The sequence below is a fragment of the Pectinophora gossypiella genome, chromosome 3 (assembly GCF_024362695.1).
Source record: "Pectinophora gossypiella chromosome 3, ilPecGoss1.1, whole genome shotgun sequence".
Taxonomy (NCBI): domain Eukaryota; kingdom Metazoa; phylum Arthropoda; class Insecta; order Lepidoptera; family Gelechiidae; genus Pectinophora; species Pectinophora gossypiella.
Window position 1 is genome coordinate 8,232,170 of NC_065406.1, and position 21,124 is coordinate 8,253,293.

The 21,124-nt window shown below is 37.2% G+C and overlaps 2 protein-coding genes and 1 long non-coding RNA gene across 3 annotated transcripts; 1 reads left to right on the forward strand and 2 right to left on the reverse strand.

Moving 5' to 3' along the window:
• Positions 1–3,386: 3,386 nt before the first annotated feature.
• On the reverse strand, positions 3,387–9,131 carry LOC126381829 (uncharacterized). Its single transcript, XM_050031327.1, has 7 exons — positions 8,942–9,131; positions 6,600–6,815; positions 6,387–6,515; positions 5,419–5,556; positions 5,160–5,280; positions 4,816–4,928; positions 3,387–4,721 (listed from the first exon to the last, which is right to left on the reverse strand). Exons 1-7 carry the CDS (start codon positions 8,963–8,965, stop codon positions 3,921–3,923), a joined length of 1,542 nt encoding a protein of 513 aa, XP_049887284.1. The 5' UTR covers positions 8,966–9,131; the 3' UTR covers positions 3,387–3,920.
• Positions 9,132–9,700: 569 nt separating this feature from the next.
• On the reverse strand, positions 9,701–10,220 carry LOC126381847 (uncharacterized). Its single transcript, XR_007568987.1, has 2 exons — positions 9,940–10,220; positions 9,701–9,860 (listed from the first exon to the last, which is right to left on the reverse strand). It is a non-coding gene; the product is annotated as an uncharacterized LOC126381847 (long non-coding RNA).
• A 280-nt stretch (positions 10,221–10,500) lies between these two features.
• LOC126381822 (nicastrin) lies at positions 10,501–20,187 on the forward strand. The gene is made up of 16 exons (XM_050031319.1): positions 10,501–10,654; positions 10,800–10,901; positions 11,179–11,374; positions 11,727–11,930; positions 12,740–12,841; positions 13,117–13,207; positions 13,959–14,028; positions 14,230–14,334; positions 14,738–14,958; positions 15,466–15,733; positions 15,960–16,114; positions 16,638–16,874; positions 17,945–18,047; positions 18,697–18,827; positions 19,371–19,462; positions 19,820–20,187. The coding sequence occupies exons 1-16, from the start codon at positions 10,591–10,593 to the stop codon at positions 19,842–19,844; spliced, it is 2,166 nt and encodes a 721-aa protein (XP_049887276.1). The 5' UTR covers positions 10,501–10,590; the 3' UTR covers positions 19,845–20,187.
• Positions 20,188–21,124: the final 937 nt, after the last annotated feature.

Sequence of the window (21,124 nt, forward strand, 5' to 3'; positions counted from 1 at the left end):
TAGCGCAAAAGTCAAAGGCGCCGCCGCCGTTGGCCGCGAACGAGCCGAGCCGACGACTAAAATGAGAGAGAAGCATTTTTATGCTGCAGGCGATAGAGACAGAAATTGTATCTGTTCATAATGCCTACTTTGTTGGCGCGCGTTGCCATTGACCCGTGCGGCTATTCACCTGCGCACAGCTGAAGTTGTAGCTACATTATTATTTATTGTGGTTGTACATTGATAATTTTTAATAATTAGTCATTTTATTTATTTATTTTAAATTTGGGTTCTATGCAGCTTAAAACACAAATTGGGATTGAAAAAAATAAAAAATATACTACAATTTTTATGAATTTTGCGACAGGAAATTCCACTTGATATCAACTCAGAATCATGGTCTGTTCCAAATGTCAAATAAAATAAAATAACCCATAAATGTGTAGGTCCTGCTTACTACTTACTGATGTAAGTTAGTAGTCGTTATTTTAGTTTGTAAACTATTTTCAGTCCTCAAAAAATAAAAATTACAAATTATTAAAAACCATACATACAGGGTATAAGTGACATCGTAACGAAAACTTTGAGGGATGATTCAGACCATGATTCTGAGTTGATATCAAGTGGAATTTCCTGTCGCAAAATTCTAGAAAATTTTTGATTTTTTTTCAGTCCCATATTGTGTTTTAAGCTGCATAGAGACCTTTAAAATAAATAAATAAAAATGTCTAATTATTACAAATTATCAATGTACAACCACAATAAATAATAACGTACCTACAATTTCAGCTGTGCACAGGTGTATAGCCGCACGGGTCAACAGCAACGCGCGCCAATAGAGTAATCATTACGAACAGATATTATTTCTTTCTCTGTCAATTGCAGCATAAAAATGCTTCTCTCTCACTCTTGTCGTCAGCTCGACTCGGTCGCGGCCCACGACGGCGGCGTTAGCGCAAAGCGTCAAAGGCGCCGCCGCTCAGTCGGATGCTAACCTTGACGCGAATTGTGCGAAATTGTCGTTTTTGTGTTTGTTTTATTTTGTAAATGAGTAGTGTCGACTATGATGATGGATCATAGACCATTTACTGCACAAGAGTATGGAAGAATGTTGATGTTTTATTAAAGACCATGGTACGTGTTTGTGAGTGCGTACCGCGGAGGAGACACGACGTTGCATACCTACGTGTCGTGACGTGTTCTAGGGTACCTACGAACTTCATCCGAAGGAATAACAATTAAGGTAAAGTAAGAAAGTTAGGTACATTGTAATAACTGGTAGGTAGGTGCTGTGCGTGAAAAATCATGGCAGTAGGTCATCTACTTCAACAAACTCAACTATTTTTAAACGTTGAACCACTAAGCATCTAAATAAAAGAGAACGAAAACTCCTACCTAGGTATAAACGTCGTATCACGCATGCGTAACGTAACGTAGCCGCGCGTAGGTAGGTAGGTCTAGCGACTGTTTCGCGTTGTTCGATTTACATTGCGACAAAAAAACACCTACCGTCGTTTTTCACTAAAAAAATACAAAAAAAAAAATTAAGGGGGATCCCATACAACAAACGCATTTTTTTTTTGCTCTTTGTTCGATATCAATAATAGTCACAGGTAGGCACTTAAAATATCCACAAATTATTCTTTTAATGATAAATAATAAAATTAAAAATAAAATAAAAATTTAATGACGCAACAAATACTAAAAACAAAATAAATATTTATGTAGGCTTCCATACGAAAAATGTACGTTTTTTTCCCTATTTCAGAAGGGAACCCTTCGTGCGCGACTCCTAAACGCACTTGGCCGGTTTTGTTTTTGTAGCACTCACCTGTGCTTAGAGAACTCACAAAGATAAATTAATGAGGGACTTTCCAATCGGCGTTCCCTAAAAACACGATAGATGGCGTTGTTAAGATTTTTCTTCGTTTAAACTTCTAATTTATATATGCATCTTTATTTTTATTTTTGGGTATAAATGATTACCCTTTTTATTACACCAAGGTATAATTACAACTTCCACCCATTATTATTCTGATCAAAACAAAAAGCAGCATTTTAGGTAGCAACATCATTCTATACATAATGTGATCCAAATATCAACAATTAGTTTTATAATGCTTCTGCCATTACATTACATTTTTTATTAATTATGTACCCTAGCAATGAAAACAAAGGTAATTATCACGTTAAAAGTGAACAACGCCATCTCTCGTGTGTTTGGGGAACATCGATTAGAAAGTCCCTCATTTAAGAAAGTTTGAATCTGCAGTTCTTGGGTCCTTATCCTGCCCGAGCGAAATTTTCGATCAATATTTTTATGATTCTGACGCCATCTGGTCGAAATATTTAGTACTAATATTTCTTGGACCGATAAGTCACAAGTCACAATTGCATGTAACGTTCGTCTTGGCTTGACAAAAGCTGCGGCATCAAATTCCGTCCTAACTAGATTTTATCGATCAAATTTTCGCCTTTTTGGTAGACTATGTGTGAAATATTATGTATAAATTCAACGAGCAATTTTTATGATAAGTATACCAAGAAGATAAATATTTAAAAAAAAATCTTGCTTTACTTTAAAGTACGTGTATTAGATGTACGAACTTCTGCAGTCTACTCTACATCTTTTCGAAAATTAGAGTTGACAACACTCGTTGCGATATATTCTTAGCGCCATCTAGTTTGATAATGGTACTAATTTTTAAAACGACAGATTGAAAAAAATATAGCAGTCGCAACTCTTAACATGTTCGTTAGTTCCACTTCTCATTAACAGATGACGCTACGCTAGGTGTAGAAACGAATGTTCTAGAATGTATATTACTCGCATTCTCGACTAATGCAATTAGGTTTTCACACATCTATGTCTTTTGTATCAATAGTTTTTTTTTATTTGTTCTTTTTAAGACCTTAAAAACATTTCGAAATGTAAATGTTTATTGTAGCTTGGCAGGACAGAGAGGGTACCTATATCACCTAATAAAACATGGCTTTATTGCACTAACGATGATCAGCTTAGTATGAAATATTGACACATCTCACTCAAGTCATGCTACGTGGAAATGCATTGTCATATAAAATACTCATAGGGTAATGCTATTATTATTAGAATTATATACCTACCTACTACAAACGCTACCTCTACATTACCGCAGTTTAACTACTCCATAACAGATGGCGCTACTACGAATGCTTATGGTTTTTTATTGTTCAGTAGATGGAGTTAGGTTTTCGTGACCTGTTCAGCATACTCTTTTAAGATGGCGCTGTATTTTGTTGTACTAGTAAGACATGCACTACAACAACGCCAGTAATAGACATGCACTACATTATCGGAAGAATAGGGACTAAATTTTCTGTTTTATTTTCGTAAGTGAATTTGGGGATTAATTTAAACGCAAAAAAATATTTCTTACATTATAATTAGGTATTCTAACTACCTTCTGCTAAGATACAATTAACAAGCGTTGTGTTTCTACAACGAATTCAGAGATTACATTAAAACAAGCAAATAGCATTATACCATAGTCAAATTATTATTCTTATAAAATATACAGCAACATCATAAATTCATAATAAACAGTCCACAAATGCACTTCATTTACGAAAAATCATGAAATTAGTCAATAATTAATAAACAACAATAATCCATTATTGAATCACAAGTATTATTTTATTTACCCTGGGGTTAACTCCATGTCAAATATTCATAGGTAATTAAGTAGTGTATTGAATGGCAGTATTGCCTCACATAATAAATCATTAATATCACAGCACTTACATAATTGCAGTGTTAAAATATTTACAATATTGTAAAGTTCGTCACAGTAGGAGACCCCAGAGGCAATTTTGAGACTCTAAAAAGAGCAGTCAACATCCACCGTAACTACCTATTCATCCTCAATTTGTAATATTACTTAATTAAAGGTAAAATACGCTTATCTACGATGACGACGCTTCTTCTTGGACGTGCGTGTATCATTTTCATTGTGAGGAATCCCGTTAGTCACACCGCTGGATGATTGTGGTGGAGCCTGTTGTAAAGACGATGTTGGCTGGTGATGTATAGCCAGACCTGAGAACAGTGTGTGCCGTTGAATTGGGGCACTAGGAGCTTGAGCAGGAACACTGGCAATCCCATTTTGTCTCGGCGCTGGAGTAGGTGGACCGTTGGCGCGTGCAGGTGGTGTGCGCTCCGGGGGGGACTGGGGGGCGTTTAATGCTGCTCGAACTCGCTGGCGCATGCGTCTACGAGCATTACGAGAAAGGGGTGGGCGTTCATTATCGTTAACTGGAGGCGCAACCTGCGGCGGGTTAGGAGGTACAACCGGAGGAGGAACAGGTGGCGACGTAGCCCCAGGACGATTGGCCCCAGGTCTGTTTCCATTTTCAATTCTAGCTCGCATCTCCGCCTCGGAACGCACTAGAGCGTTGGCTTCGCGGCCAAGTGTGGCGAACGCCCGAGAGAGGCGAGCCACATCGTTTTGTAAGTCTTGCAGGAAAGGTTCGAGGTCGTGTGCCGGGGCGCGCGCAGAGTCGCGAGCGTTGCCGCGGCTGGCCACGCGTAGCACGGCGCGCGGCTGCGTCTGCTGCGCCACCTGGTCCGTGGGCACTCGCCGCACCGACAACTTGCCGCTGATCGCCGCAGGTGCTACTAAAGCACGCGCGTCTGTCCCGTTCACCACCAAACAATGTCCACGCTTCCTTAATGAGCCCTCGCACGATCTTACAGACCATACCTGTTAAACAAATATTATTTCTACGTATTATTCTTATGTCAAATAAAAAATACAATACCGATAAGGATTCTTTAAGTCAATGAAAGAAACTTACGCTGTCAGAGAAAATTGCTTCGCGATCGTTGCCAGATATGGTAACAGTATAACAGAATTCGTGGGCAACCCAAGGAGACGCTGCCATCGTCAACCATGCATACACCGAATCATCTAAAAAAAATATTATATTTTATCAATCTTATTTTACATATAGGCTGGACGCCTGGCTCGAAGATAAACTATAAAATCTCATTTTCCTTCTTGACTGATTTACGATGATTGATGACGTCATACATGTGTGTTTCTATAGAACCATATTGTTTTGAAATTTTGTAAAAATCATTTTTGTTGTCCACTATGAGGTTAAATTAGTAAAAATGTTTCTTTAAAATTATAGCTTACTGCTAATTTCAATAACCAGGAAGAAAATTCCCATGTCAGCCACTCGTACAGCAGTCACCAGCCTTCCTGGCACAGTTGAAAATTGCCATGCTTGTAAATATTCTCCATTCTCTGACTGGCCCTGAAAGAAAATGTCGTACGTTCATATGAGGCAATATGGAATATTCTCTGTGGATAACAGAGCAAGGAAATGGAGTAACTATTTAACACTGAAATAAGCAATACATTTTTTTAAGTTGGGCCTACAATTTAGATTTACCTCAAGAAGTTCGGGTGCGTGGTAGTAGCGCAAATGATTCAGCAGTCGCGCCGCGGGCAGTCGCTCAGCGTTACCCACTTTACAGCACAGGCAACGGAAAAGACCTTTGCAAGCTGGAGGTGCTCTGAATGCAGGGCGCTAGAATAGAGAAAATCATAATAAATACCTATTAAGTAAAATATTTAAACAAATAACATTGCACAGAATAGGTACCTATTACAATGAGGGACTTTCCATGGTGTGTTCCCCAAAGTAAATATAGATGGCACTATACAGATGTGCCTTTATTTAACCTTCTAATTTCATGGCTAAAAGACATAATAATGCATCTTTTATCTTTGTTTTTGGGTATAAATGATGACCCTTGTTATTACCCCCAGTGACAACACATCTTCCACCCATTATTATATTGATCAAAATACAGAGAAGCAATATAAGTAGTAGTTTTTTTTTTTGGAGAACACAGCTTGTATAGTCATTAAAGTCTTTAGATAATCAATTTTAACTATCTGCTCAATGAACAACTATCCAGGCCACATTCTCCAAACACATATAGATGACGCTACTTAACGCAACGTGATAATTACCTACTTTGTCATTGCCTCAGTACATAATTAAACAAAAATATAATGTAATGGCAGAGATATGTAATAAAAATAAATATTACTTGATATTTGGATCAGATATGTATAGAATTATGTTGTTACCTATATTGCTTCTCTATATTTTGATCATAATAATGGGTGGAAGGTGTGTTGTGCATGGGTGTAATGCAAGTCTGTTATCCAAGAAACGGGAAGGTTAAACAAAGGTAACATTGTACTGCACCATATATATATTTTTTGAGGAATGTGGTCCCTCATTAGACAGCTGAATGCTAATTAGTCAGTATGAAATTACTATTAAGTTATCAAAGTCTCGCCAAAATAGTTTAAGTATTTTACTTTCACTTATTATGTTCTACTTACACTAGCAAAATTCAAATTATTTTCCTCATCTTCGGCTTCTTCTTCTTCATTTTCTGCTGCTGGCTCTTCAATTGCAGGTGTACTGTTTTCCGAGGATGATGTACCAGTAGTTACTTTACCACCCAATTTCTGAAAGTGAGAGATTGTATTATTTTGTATACTATGCTATTTCATGATAATAATAAAATTGTTTGTTGTCTATGGAATACTTACAAAAGCTCTGAGCTTTTTGACATTGGCAATGAGTTCTTCCATTGCGTAGTTGCGTGTCCCAAAGAAAAGGGCGCGGCAGACTGGACACACGTCCAGGCGCATCTTACATCTGCCGCATACATGGTGTCCCTCGTTGCATTGGAAAATCTGCCCGGATGGAATCTCGTAGCACACGGGACATTGTAATAAGTCATCCAAATCCGGTAATGCCTCTGTCTAAAAATAGTGAAAAATATTCTTATGGTAATGTAATTGGATAGTGTCCTAGATCAAAGATAAATTATGAAATGCCAATTACTCAATAAAGAGAGAGAGTTTATCATATATGTGTTATATTATTATTAGAGATCTAAAACTAACGAAAAATTCTTTAGAAATTTTATCAAGATATATACGAATTTTAATTAAGGAAAAGGCATCAAGAAATTTTATATTCTATCACGTTTTTAAAATGATGATTTCTTTTTTAGGTAGGTACCTTATTTTAGTTTAACTGTAAACAAAATTTAAATGTATTTGTATGATCTATTTGTGTGCTATAAAAAGTGTAGGTAAATATAAAAAGAAATGGTAAACATTTGATTTCAAATGTTCATATATATTTTAAGTTGAATATGTTGCCTTGATATTTCTAATAAATTATACATACATTCTACATAATGGTATCTACAGCCTCTGCCTACCCTCCTAGTAGAAAATAGGTGAGAGTTTATGTATGTCTACTTATTAGGTAACTTGGTGAATAGGTATATTAAAAATTCAGCTATTTTAATATATATAATATATTTTGCTTTTTATCATACCTACCTTTTACGATTCTGGAGTTTCTTTTAATACTTATTAGGGTGCACATCACAAGCAAGTGCTTATTTTTTTTTATAAACTTTAGGTTCGAATTTGATAGTGAATGGCCTAAGGAGGACATGCCTATTCACTCTAGCCTTGAAAACTCCAAGAATGTAATTATTTGGAAAACCAAGACTGCAGAAAACTGTTCCAGTCTTTCACTGGCCACATTAAAAAGGAAGAGGCAAGGATTTTATGTGGATTGGTGGTAACTATATCCACAACAAAATGATGAAGTACTATTTATGTGCTATAATTTTAAGACACACATTTAGTGTCAGTCTGATTTACCATAGATATAAAAGCAGGCTTTTCTACTACACCATTACACAAATTATACTTAGGCCAGACACATACACATTATACTTAGGCCATACACATTTACCATACCTAGATAGGTAAATAAAAGCAGGCTTTTCTACTACACCATTATACAAAGATCATAATAATCTTTTAATACTAATGACTTGTTAAACAATTTTCTTCCTGTGAATCCCTAAATAGGTACTTAGCAAAAAGGGAGATTTGATGTATTTAGTTAGTACTGCCATAGACCAACTAGGCTTAGATTTCCGTAGATATTTAGGCTCTAAGATGATCCACTATGCATAAATAGGTAGGTAGTACCAAAATAAATAAAAAAATAGGTATAATAATGGTTTAATTGTTAATTCATGGAAGTTTTTATTCCACCCCACAATAGACAACTTGTGATGAAACAAGTAATTATCATTGCAATGTGTTTCAAAATTCTGAAGCAATAATAGGTAGGTATGGTAGGTAATGCATTATTACTTAAGAATATGCTTATTTATTGAATTATTCAATAATATGACAAGTAGGTAGGGACTTTTTAAAAACAAGTTTATGCTTATTATTAAAAAGACCAAACAACAATAATAATAGGCTTTCTTCCCCATTGGATTAATTAATATAAAAATAATAATATAAAAATGAAGGTAAGTAGGTAAATAATTATATTTGAACAAAGAACTGAACTGATTAGAAAATACCTTTTTCAGTATTTTAATTGATTTGATTACCTGCATAGCAAATAAACATGAATACCAAACATGTATAGGTACCTACTTTCTTAATTGATTCATTCATAATAAAATCAATAATAATTTTCTAATATGGGATATAAAGTGCTGGAATACAAATGCATAGAATAATTATTATTTATTTTGTAAATGGAAACTCGAGGTGTACGAAATGGATATGACGAAATAAGAAACGTGGTCTTTTTGTCGATGATGTCTACCCACCCTCCTGACGCTTTGTTACACAAATACGACGCAGGTACAAAACTTTCTGCATAATATTTCGGATATTTCGCCCGGACAAGTACAAATATCCAAGTCGACATATCGTGAAACCAAAGATCTAAAAATAGTAAAACTTAAAAACTGAAATAAATACATACAAAAAATATCGACCAACGGACAAGGTTGAATGGAAATTTTGAATCAACATGTATTTAATTTACTGCTTACCTTGGTTTCTGCTTTCTCTGTCATGATGTGTAAATCTTTAAATGGTCTAAAATATTCGTCTAAATTGAATTATATTTAATATGAGCGCAATAAACAGCAAAACTTTGAAGAATGAACATGAAGTATAATCACAGCTGTAGTTTTTACAAAAATGGCGTCTGTCTGAGTGAGACAGACCGCTTGTCTTGGTTCTAGGTTGTCTATGGTAAACGTGGTGTTGTTATTGATAATAAAACATATATTATGAGGGACGGAATAACTGGGAATATTTTGGTAAAAGTATTATAGGTGTACCAGAATCTGATGGCAAATGGGGAAATAAAATTTCTATAGTAAGCAACACTCGGGTAATTGGATGAAAACGTCTTGATACTTTTTATTTTTTACCTATTGACGGACAATATGGACATTATATAAAGTACTTATTGTATGCAATACAGTATTGCTTTCGTTCTATTTTTTGCCCTGTCGTGTCCAGTATTGTCCGCCCGGTCGTCTTGTGAACGCTAACGCCTGAATGTGAGTTTGTCTGTTTATCCACTCATCACGTCAAAACTAAGCAACGGATCGACTTGAGATTTTGTATGAAGATAAATGGAATGGAACATACGCTATTTTTTATCCCGGGAAAATAATTGCGGGATTTCTGAAAAACCTCTAGATTCCAACAGTTGCTTGAAGCGATAGATGTCGCTAGCGAAGCTGCGGGCAAAATCTATAAAAAAAAAATGTATAGGTATATATAAAAAAAAAACAAAATATTTATGAAAAGATCACTTATATTATGCTATTTCCAAATCAAAACTCTCCTGGTTATTTGTTTTCTTTCCACCTCTCTTCTTTTTACCGGGTGCACTAAATACACTTCCATTCGGTCTACCTTCAGCAATTATTCGTCGTATGGTAGTGCTAGGAACTCCTATAAACAGGTCACAGGTTAGTAACTAATAATATAGGAAAAATATATTCAAGTATTAAGACTAGTTAGTCCTACTTACCGGTCAACTTTGGACGCGATTTAAAATCGAAGATTGCGGTTGATCTCCAACTGCTTCTTCACTAATTTTACAATAAACAATGTAAACAATCTTTCTTGCTTGTGATCGAAGTGGTTTTTTTCGATATTCTTATGAAATTCAGAATAGTTTCAAGGAATCTTTGGAAAATCTCAGTATTGTTGACAAAACATGTACTTCGACATGACAGGAGACAGTTTAATATTACCATAGGAAAATCAATATTTTTTTTACTTTTTTTATGCCATCAGATGCTGGTAGACCTATACTGACTGATATGCTAGATTTGAAAACACAAAAACACTAGAAATCGATATTTTTGCAAATAAGCTTAAATTACTGCCGTCCAAATATTAAAATTCCCCTAGGCGGTCGAAAAGCATCTGTACGTCTATTATTTAATTTCTTTATTGTACACAGATTACTAATAATGAAGTCGATTTTTGTTTGAATAAAAAGTCATGATTGACTAATGATTGACGAATGAATGGTGCGAAACATTAGTGCCGTCGCACACGGAGAAAACTAGGAAGCTGAAAATTTTCGTTGCGCGAAGGGAATTAGTTAAGAAAAAAAGTGTCAGTCATTCGTAAAACGTCAACACAAAAACAGAAATGAGAAATTATTTTTAAAATGTTCGCAAAAATGATTTCTTCCTACATTTCTGTGCTCCTCACAATATTAATTATTTCCAAGTGTAAGTACCACTTTCATCTAATTATTAATTAGTTTAAAACAGCTAACTTATCAGAACACCGTTATCTTGTAAATACTCATCTTAGTCATCTTAAATAATTCAAGTGAACATGTATAATCTGAATTAAGTTCCGATTATTTTACAGTTACATATTGTGAAAGGCTTCATGAACAAATATACTCGTCAATAGAAGGAGGAGCAGCATGTTTCAGGCGCCTGAATGGCACACATCAAGCAGGATGCACTTGTAAGTAATAACAGTCATCAGTCCTGTAATTCATATATTATAATACCTATAATATGATATAATAATGAAATGTGCCCTTTGGAGCGATATTAGGATATATTGAGGAATATACCAGGTATCAAACAGTATATGTTCTTAAAAAGCAAGTCACCCTTCCCTGTCCGGGTGTGAGGGCAGAGGCCTCAGGCGCACGGCAGAACGCCGACGCAGGGTTTCTCGAGCGATCAATCCTCAAGTTCACCATGACTACATCAGTCATCTTCATGTATTTTTACAGCATCAGACAAAGGCGCGGTGGGTGTGGTGCATATGGTGAGCAGTGTGAGTGATGTCCAGTGGTTGGTGCACAACTCTTCGGCTGGGCCGTACATGGCTGTGGTCAGCACTTCACTGTTTTATGATGTGGTGGAGCTACTTATGAACTACCCCGACAATGTTGCTGGGGTACTGCTGTATGATAATGCTACAGCTAAGTAAGTGACATATCCTTTTATTACTTCTTTCTTAAATAAACAGGAGACAGCATTAATTTGGGAGGGTAAACTGTATCACAGTTGGAAGATATGGCGGAGACAAGTTTGACCCATTGTTATATTCATATATTGCTCCACTGCTGGGGATAGTTTATACTTAAATGAGTCTGACTGAACTAAAGTTGAGCTGGTAGTGGGTAGGTATATATAGGTACCTACTTTATTATATATTTCTAAATATGATTACATACACAAGTATGTTTAGATAGTGAATTACTTTGTAAAGTGATAGATATACCTATTTTATTTTGTAGAGTTCAGTAAATTTAAATCACAATATTATTCTTTCCAGGGTAGATGAATTCAGCCAAGAATCAAGATGTCCAAATGAGTACTACTCTGGACCTGGCAGTCAATGCTCATCAACTGCAGCTGGTGGCATTGTGTGGAATAACAAAGGCACAGGCCTCATACGTAGGGACATTCCATTCCCAATCTTTTACTTACCAGATACCAGAATTGAAGAGGTAGTAAAAATTCAGAAATGTTATGAGAGGTAAGATTTAATAAAAATAATATTTATTTATTCATAGATAACACAGTTCCATTACTTTTTAGTAAAATTGACTTATGTTGTGTTAGAATTAGAACCTAATTACTAGGGAGGATTTGATACACTTCATTAAGTCAAAAATGAGAGGGCTGTAACCTGTTTGCAATTGGAGCCAGGATGCTATTGCTACTGATCTGTATTCTGTTCAACATGTTTGCTCATATGGATAATACTCTGCATTCTCTCTCCATGTTCACATTGTCACACAGGTCATAGGTTACCACATGCCGAAGATTTTAAACTGATGAGGTGAACTCTATCTAAAGCAACACCATTTAACATAATTGGTTGAATTGAAAGTGGACATTTCATTCCTGACCTGGAGGCTATGTATTCACTTTTCATTGTAAAGTAAACCAGGTGCATCAGATCAACTTCCTGAGGGCAGGGACTGAGTTTTTTCTAGTACATTTTCTTCAGCAAAGTTAAATTTGATTGTCAGGAGATAGAATTTATTAAGTCGTTTTTGAATCTGGTTTCTCAGTACATAAATAGGCCATGTCTACCATTGATAAATACATTAATTAAACTAAACCATTAATTTGAAAAATAAACCATTCCTTCACTTACATAAACATAAACGGCCTATATACGTCCCACTGCTGGGCACAGGCCTCCCCTCAATCAACCGGAGGGGGTACGGAGCATACTCCACCACGCTGCTCCAATGCGGGCTCCAATTCCTTCACTTAAATAACAAAAAAACATTTAACTTTGTCTTACATGATATTTTATTTGTTTTTTGTCTCTAGATACAACAGTGATTGGGATAATCAGAAAGGGAATCCACTCTGCTCACTGCAGCTAAATAGCTTTATGTTTGCAGCTGTCAATTCTATGGTGTGCATGAGAAGGTTAGTGTCATTTACTAAGATATAGATATACACACCTGTCACACAAATCCTCCAAATAATCATAGAAGGACTATCTGTGGCTATATTCACATATACAATACATTGTCCATTGTCATTGTCATTATTGATAGTCCTATACATTGTGTGATGGATGTGGCAGAGACTTGGTTGAATGAACTTAAACTATTATATTGTAATGTATTGTAACATATACTTACTATTAGAAAAATGTGTATTTAACTTTTTCTCTAAGTGTTATTTCGTGGTTGTTTTAGGTCTGCATCAACCACCCTCTTGACAGCCAATAAAGTGTGTGATCCTCTGGGTGATCATAATGTTTACTACTCATTGTTCCCGCGAAACAAGGTTGGTTTATTTAATATTGGTTTATTTACTATTGGACGAGCTATAATCAAATTGGAGATGTTCTTACAAAATGTTTAGTACGATATACTCTGAACCGGCGTGCGGGTATGAAACGATTGATGAATGTGGAGGACCAAGAGAAGTGTGTAAGGATCGAAGCAAATGGAATTCCATAGTATCTGCTCACCCCGGTGGGAAATAGGCGTGAGTTTATTTACCACTTTTATTATTGTCCATATATTCACATACAACTACTTCCTCCGCGTGAACTTTCTTGGAAAGTCCCCTTTATCTATCCCAGTTTTTCTGTCTATATGTATGTTGTACCAATTTGCGTCCAAAATCAGTTCAGCGTTATCGTGGGCGTGATAAGAAAACAGACAAATGGACAGACAGGTTTACTCTAGCATATATAGTATTATTAAGAAAAGCCCCATAATCTAGTGGTTAAAGCGTTGGTCCCGGGATTCGATCAGTTCGATGCCCGGTGTGTACATATCACAAAAAAAGCTCTTAATGAACCCTAGTTTGGTTAAGACACCGCAGGCTTTTTTAGCGTTCTTTGTGCTTTAGAGGCTACGCCAAACAGCGAATCCTGGCTACTATTTACTTAAGTAAGTTTGTAGTTGTTATATTAGTCATCGTCCTTTGGCAGCTCAATAGTTACCCTGTCACCAGAGTTGATGAGGTCAGTTATTGACTGCACAATTCACATGAGACAAGTATTAGTAAAAAAATATTTTATTTTTAGGAAAATCCAGCTACCAAAAAGCCTGTCCACTTAGTAACAGCTAGAATTGATACGGCCTCGTTGTTTGATGGTAAGTATAGAACTTGAGACTTGAGTAATAATTAGGGTTCCGTACCAAAGTGTGTCGGCGTGCTTGCCCGGTTTTTTGTTTAGCTAAGCTTAGCTTTTTGATCCCACTAGGAACACTATGGAGGACTTGCTATACTGTTGAATAAATCAAGTAAAAAAAAAAACACAGTATACAATCATTTGAAGTGTGTACAAATTTCAGGAATGTCGCCTGGAGCAGCCAGCTCTGTGGTCGGGATGGTGACATTGATCACTGCCGCCGCGACTCTTGCTAAAATGATTCCTGTCAATGATTCTCAGCTGTACGGTATGTATATACAATTTATTTGAAGATTCATATAACTCTTCTTTAGTTTGCGTTAGACTTCAGAGTTTCTTTTAGCAAATTTAATACTAGCATCAATTTTGTTGAATTAATTTTAATACTAAGAAATATACATCTAATTTTATTTTTAAGTTAAACCTGTCATTTTTTTATCCGCCGAAAAGGAAAGGGACAGCTGGGAAATTAATAGCTGTCAATCGTCCATCCCTTTCGTTTTCGGCGGATGAGAAAAAGACAGGTGTAACTTAAAATAAAAAGTGGAGGTGTCTGCCTGCAGGAATCAGAGCCTTTGTGTCCGCCCGAATATGCACTATTGTGTACTAAAATACCTAATTACATTTATCAGCATGGCTTGCTCATTGACTAACAAAACTACCGAACACAGACAGCAACGTTCTGTGGACGCTGTTCAACGGCGAGGCGTTCGACTACATCGGATCCCAGCGCGTGGCTTACGACTTGTCGGTGGGTGCGTGGCCGCCGGTGGTGCCGCTCACGCCGTCTGACGTGAGGCTGCACGTGGAGCTCGGCCAGCTGGGCGGCTCGCTCCGGACTGACGGCCTTACCAATATACACGCCTTCTTCCCCACCTCGGGTTCCCCAAAGGTATGTTGATTATAAATGGAGTTGCGTACTCTAACGCACCCGCGAAACTCACCCACCCGGTACCCTGCCCGTTTTCGCGGGCACGCGTTTCTGCTTCGCGGATGTCGAGGAGAACACTGCTGCTGCTAACCCACCTCTATAACAATACATTGAACTAAAGTAGCAGCACGCTATAATTGCCATTTGAAGGAGCTACTGTTCTTTATTATCAAAACTTTATTCAGTAGGTACTAAGTACTACTTGCAGTCCTAGTTCTAAATTCAAAAGTTATAGATGCTATTATTAGATGGTATTTTTCCGATAAATAATCATTTTACTACTGTACGTGTCAAAACGGCCATCATAACGTGCTGCGAAGTGTACAATGTCAGAAAAAAGCTGGGATTGAGAAGCTGTTAGAACACCGAATGAGAAGAAGGTGGATCAAGTTACTTGTCATCTAAAGTCATTTTCAAACAAATCAACTGATTCTTTCATAGAACTTTTAACACTTGCTTTTATTTCAGATAACAGAGTTCCTACAGATTTTGGAGAAGAATACAGCAACATACAACATGGGTATCGTTCAGCAAAATACGCCAAACTTACCTCCGTCATCGCTTCACTCTTTCAGAAGGATTCTTAAAAACGTAACGGAGAGTGGGGAGTTACCTGAAGTGTTGTTAGTGGACCACGGAGAGACATTCTCCAATAAGTTTTACCACTCCGTCCTGGATGATTTCGATAATATTACCTTCAACTACCGCAATATTAGTATAGGAAGCGATGGCAAATGTAAGTACTACTACATATCAGAATTGTCAAAAATACTCCTAGATGCACCAAAATATCTGATGGAAAACATCTCAAATTGTTTTTTTGTTACTTCATGTTTTATTTATATCACAAAGATTTTTTAAACGAAGTCATTTTTATTTTAAATGAATATATTAGTCTATTAAATGTAGGTTAATTAAAAAAACCGGCATAATTCCTTAGTTACTAATTATTATAATTTCAGTTATATCAACGGAAGATTTGATAGCTAACGGAACAATGAAAGAGAGCGAGTCGCAAGTGAAGATCTCTAGATTGTCTACTGCCGTCGCGCGCACACTCTACGAGCAAGTCACGAAGAAGTCCTATACCGGCAGTTTGACTGCTTCTGCGCATTTGGTAAACTATAGTTCTTTATTTTGTTAATTAAATACCTTTATCGTCGCAATAAATAAGATGATTCAGTGCTTCGGAGGACACGTTAAGCCGTTGGCTCCGGCTATTAGTCGTAAAAAAAACACTTCCACCAACCCAAAGTGGAGTAGCGTGGTGGAGTATGCTCCCTCCGGTTGATTGAGGGGAGGCCTTTGCCCATCAGTGGGACTTATATAGGCTGTTTATGTTAACGTCGCAATGGGACGCCTGTGAATATATTTCTCATATCATATACAATGCTGATTCTTGTTTCTTATTTACGGTTAAAATATTAGTACAGTGGTTTATGTTCAACTATTAGGAAACCACGTGTCACTCAGTGGCCTGACGGACTACTTTTACTTCTTTTTTTAGGTGTCGTGGACGGCATACAGGCTTTAATATGCCTATATTAAAGTTCTTTGGAACTTTCTCGAATATTTTGTTTTTATTGTTGGTCTGTTTTCCTCGCGATATTGATAATTGGGTTATTCCTTTTTTCTTATAGGTGGATGAAATGATGTACTGTTTCCTGAGAAGCCAGGCTTGTCGGTTGCTGCTGGCAGCGGACTACGCTCAGACGGGGGGCGGGGAGGAGTCGCTGCCAGCGCGGGCGGCGCCGCTGTACGTGGGCGTGGCCGCGTGGCCTGGCACGCCCGCCGTCTTCGCGGGACACCTCATAGCGCTGCTCACCGGCAACCACCTTAACGTGAACCGCACTGTCTGCGATAAACGGGCCAATCCTGTGAGTTTTTTAAAACACATAATAACGGGTTCTTACCGCGTTTAAATGGGGAATGGAGACTCCCGATATTTCGACACTGTTGCAAGTGCCATGATCACGGGATGACGCGGTAAGAACCCGTTATTATGTGTAAATTTTATTATTATGTGTAAGGATATGTTATTATGTGTAAGGATGATGATAGAAGTAAGAATTATCAAAAAAAAAACTCACAGTTGTTTTAAGTTTACGCGGTTATTATCATAATTAAAACACATAATAACGGGTTCTTACCGCGTCATCCCGTGATCATGGCACTTGCAACAGTGCAACTTACAACTTGCAACTTGCAACACCAAGGTGTCAGGGTTATTAAATATTAATAAGGCGACATCGCCCGTGTTACAAGTTATAACTGCGTAAATCTATGCTTTAGCATAAAATTCTTGCAAACTTAAATATTAAAAGACATAATTTGCATTAGTACTGAATGTAAGAATCAATGGTGTATGGTTTTATTTAAAGTTTAACTAATATTTTTACGTAATGTTTAAGAAATAAATAGTTGAATACTTACAGCTGGTGTCATTATATTAGAATATATAAAATGAGGGACTTTATTTTTGTTTTTGGGTAGATAACGCTTGTTATTACATCCAGGCACAACACATCTTCCACCCATCAAATAAAGAGAAGTAATATTGGTAGCAACCTAATTTTATATGTATCGTATCCAAATAACAACATTTATTTTTATATATGCTTCTGCCATTACAATATATTTTTGTATAATTATAAATCTGAACCTCCTTGCTTCGGAAGGCACGTTAAGCCGTTGGTCCCGGCTGCATTAGCAGTCGTTAATAACCATCAATCCGCACTGGGCCCGCGTGATGGTTTAAGGCCCGATCTCCCTATCCATCCATAGGGAAGGCCCGTGCCCCAGCAGTAGGGACGTTAATGGGCTGATGATGATGATAAATCTGAACAGCGCCATCTATATTGTTTTGGGGTACGTAGCCTGGAAAGTCCCTCATCGACTTGCAAATAATATGATCTTTACATCTAAATCTATTTAATTATGTTTTTAGGAGTTTTCATACTACTGGCTGAAAGGATGGAATCACAGCGGCATATGTATTGAAACGACAATGAATTTCAGTCAAGCACTCAGCCCTGCGTTCACTACGCCAAGTAAGAGAATATTCATACGATATACTGTTGTATAAAAAACAACGTGATGGTGCCGATTCTGGTAGACACAAACTTTAGTGTGAGAGTTCTAAAACTAGCTCTATCTCTTTCTTTCGTGTTTCTTTAACTTATCGTAAGCAGAAATGGCAATAAGCACCGATAAGGATGTTTCGGCTTGTGACTGCCGCATCCTCACGTTACGAAAAAGTATTTTTTGGCAGTTGTTGTATATCGGCGCCCTCCAGTTAAGGGTGTTGGGGACTTTGGGACCCTGGCTATATAATTTTCTACGCCATTTAGGTAACAGATAGGAACTAGAATAGGGCCCCTACACTCTTTAACGCGATACACGCGGTCAAAAGGCCTTATTTTTAGCGCTGTCAAACTACAATAAAGTTTTGCCCGCCGGAATCGGCACCATTATGATTAATTTATAGGAATTATTTCTATTTAATTTATGGACGAATTAATTGTGTCTTGTTTTACATTTTTTTACTAACTTTTTTATTTTTTGGGCGTCTTTTTCAACCGAATCAGTGTCACTGTTGCGTATCGCTTGTAACCCGGTATATGGTGGCAACCGTGCAGCCTTTGCTCTCGGGGATAAATAAGTTGTAACAAAACATAACGTGATGCCGTGTGTGTTCAGACTATGAGTACGCGTCGGGGCTGTACTCGACGTGGACGGAGTCGGTGTGGCGCGCCATGTGGGCGCGCGTGTTCGTGGCGGCGGGCGGCGGCGGCGCGCGGGCCGCGGCCGCGGCCGGGGCGGTCACCACCGTATGTATTCGTTTCATGGATCACTTATACTAAGTAAAACAGGGGGGTTAAAATAGCCACATCGAAGCAATTCATCTAAAAAAGCAATATTGCTATTTGACATTTGCGCATATAAAAGTAATTGCGCAATGCAAACAAATGTCAAATAGCAATGTTGCTTTCTTAGATGAATTGCTTCGATGTGGCCATTTTAACCCCCCTGTACTAATGTGACACCACAGATATTTCATACAAAACACCTCGTTTTACACACACACAGTACACATTGCCGTTAACGTACTGTGTGTAATAAGCGCGCAATGATGACAGACAAATGCCAACTACGAATATATTTATTTATACCCCCTCCAGTTGATTGAGGGGAGACCTGTGCCCAGCAGTGGGACGTTATATAAGCTGTTTATGTATGCTTTTTTAAATAAATACTTACCTTCAATTTGTCCATTTTAGACCGCTGATCCCCGTCACCATATTATGTTTTATCATATTAATTAAAAAATAATCAACTACCCTATTGAAATTATGTTTTCTTTTTACTTACAGATATTAGGCGCTATAACCACGTACTATTTGCGAAGAAATTCGCGGATCGTGTTCCGTGATGGAAGCGCCATCAGTACCGACGCTGCCGCTGGGTTAGTATACTCTTTTTATTCGTTTGAAATACCTATTGTAGTATTGAGTTGAGATACAGCAACCGACCGTTTATAATGTACATCGACATTATCAGCTAGTTTGTATGACAGGGGATTTACAAAGACATATTGACATTAGCGCATAATAAGTGCGCAATGTTTAGAAATATCAGATAGCAGTATTGCTTTTTTAGATGAATTGGCTTGATGTGGCCTTTTTAACCCCTCAGGAAGTCACGTTCTACCAGATACTTGTACTTGTGTAGCTTACCATGGAGTCTCGAACTTTACTACTTCTAGGAATACACCATACAGAAACGACAAGGTTATCAAAATGCTTCTATTTTGTTTTCACAGAATATTAAGGAGTGTCAACTGCTAGAATCAAATTGTGACGCACCACAACTACGAGAGAACAACAGGAGAAGTAGCAAAGGTTGGAGACTTTCTACGAGTCACAAAATTACAGGATTATGTGTTCAAAGTATTATGATGAATGGATCCAGATCAGGTCTAGGCAGTGGAAGTTATTGTGGTCTCAATAGAAGTATGAACACGCTTATTAATTATTTATTTTGTAATTGTCACCAAATACTAATAGCTGATTCATACCCATGACTGTTAAGTGAATTTATTTAAGTTATTCCTAGGCAATGTCTTAATTCGTGAGCAGAAGGTAGAAGAGATTTTTATGAGTTAATGAAATTAATAAAAACTAACTGTAAGACTTGAGTTTCTATTATTGCTTTAGTGGTTACAAAATTGATATAAAAAAACTTACAAGCGTGCATCCGAGGGTGTGCCCTAGGCACTTGAGAAACACGGTGTAGAACTCAGGGGCGGTGCATTTGTCCGTCATCGAGTGGACGTATCTCTCTAAGGATATCTGTTCAAAGATCGTTTCATCGATATATTCATACTTTAGTAGTTTATTCTTCGTATTCGTGCTTGGTACATGAAACACATTCGCAAACAAAGGTCTACAGTACAAACCACGAAATTTATAGCCATTGTTGTTCTGAATATTGATCAGAGAATCGCAATCGACAGCAATATCTATAGTAGGATTTGATCTCTGAGCTACATTGTCACGAACTGACAAAATGTTCGATGTGGTAGCGTTTCTCTTGCCAACCATCAGTGTGCAGCGGCTTGATTGTGAAGAAGTAAACGATGCAGATCCTGGAAGACTATGACAGCTCTCGTCATCTAGCACTGTACTGGCTGAACTGCCGAATGTTAAAAGGTCACTTAAAATATTATGCAGGTTCGATGACGGTACATTTGATAAAGTTCTTGTCGACGTATTTCTGTCGTTTATAACAATTTCATTACCATTCTCCCACTCAAACCTTTTGGGGAATAAGTCGTTCGTGGCATTAATGTCTTGAAGCATAAAAATGTCATTCTTGACACAAAAATTTGTTTCTAAAATAAGATTCGGCGAGTCCGTGGTAATTATGACGAAATATAGATTACGCATAACATTTAACGTGTTGACATTCGTGTTTTTCAGAAGAATTCTCAATAAATATCCCTGTGCTATATTTTGGAAGTGCCAGTGCTGATGTCGAAGAGACGGTGCTTTGGACGTAGGACACGAATATAAACAGTTTGTCACGGAAAATATTGCGGCTACAGTTCTTAGGAAATCGTCACATA

What these genes read in the sequence shown, in the direction of transcription:
- LOC126381829 (XM_050031327.1), bottom strand. Translation starts at nt 8,965, where the DNA reads ATGACAGAGAAAGCAGAAACCAAG. An exon ending in ACGCACCCGAACTTCTTGAG is followed by an intron (nt 5,281 to 5,418) that starts GTAAATCTAAAT and finishes ATTTTCTTTCAG; the next exon opens with GGCCAGTCAGAGAATGGAGA. An exon ending in AAGCAATTTTCTCTGACAGC is followed by an intron (nt 4,722 to 4,815) that starts GTAAGTTTCTTT and finishes TTTGTTTAACAG; the next exon opens with GTATGGTCTGTAAGATCGTG.
- LOC126381822 (XM_050031319.1), top strand. Translation starts at nt 10,591, where the DNA reads ATGTTCGCAAAAATGATTTCTTCCTACATTTCTGTGCTCCTCACAATA. An exon ending in TACGGCCTCGTTGTTTGATG is followed by an intron (nt 14,029 to 14,229) that starts GTAAGTATAGAA and finishes TACAAATTTCAG; the next exon opens with GAATGTCGCCTGGAGCAGCC. An exon ending in CCACCTCGGGTTCCCCAAAG is followed by an intron (nt 14,959 to 15,465) that starts GTATGTTGATTA and finishes CTTTTATTTCAG; the next exon opens with ATAACAGAGTTCCTACAGAT.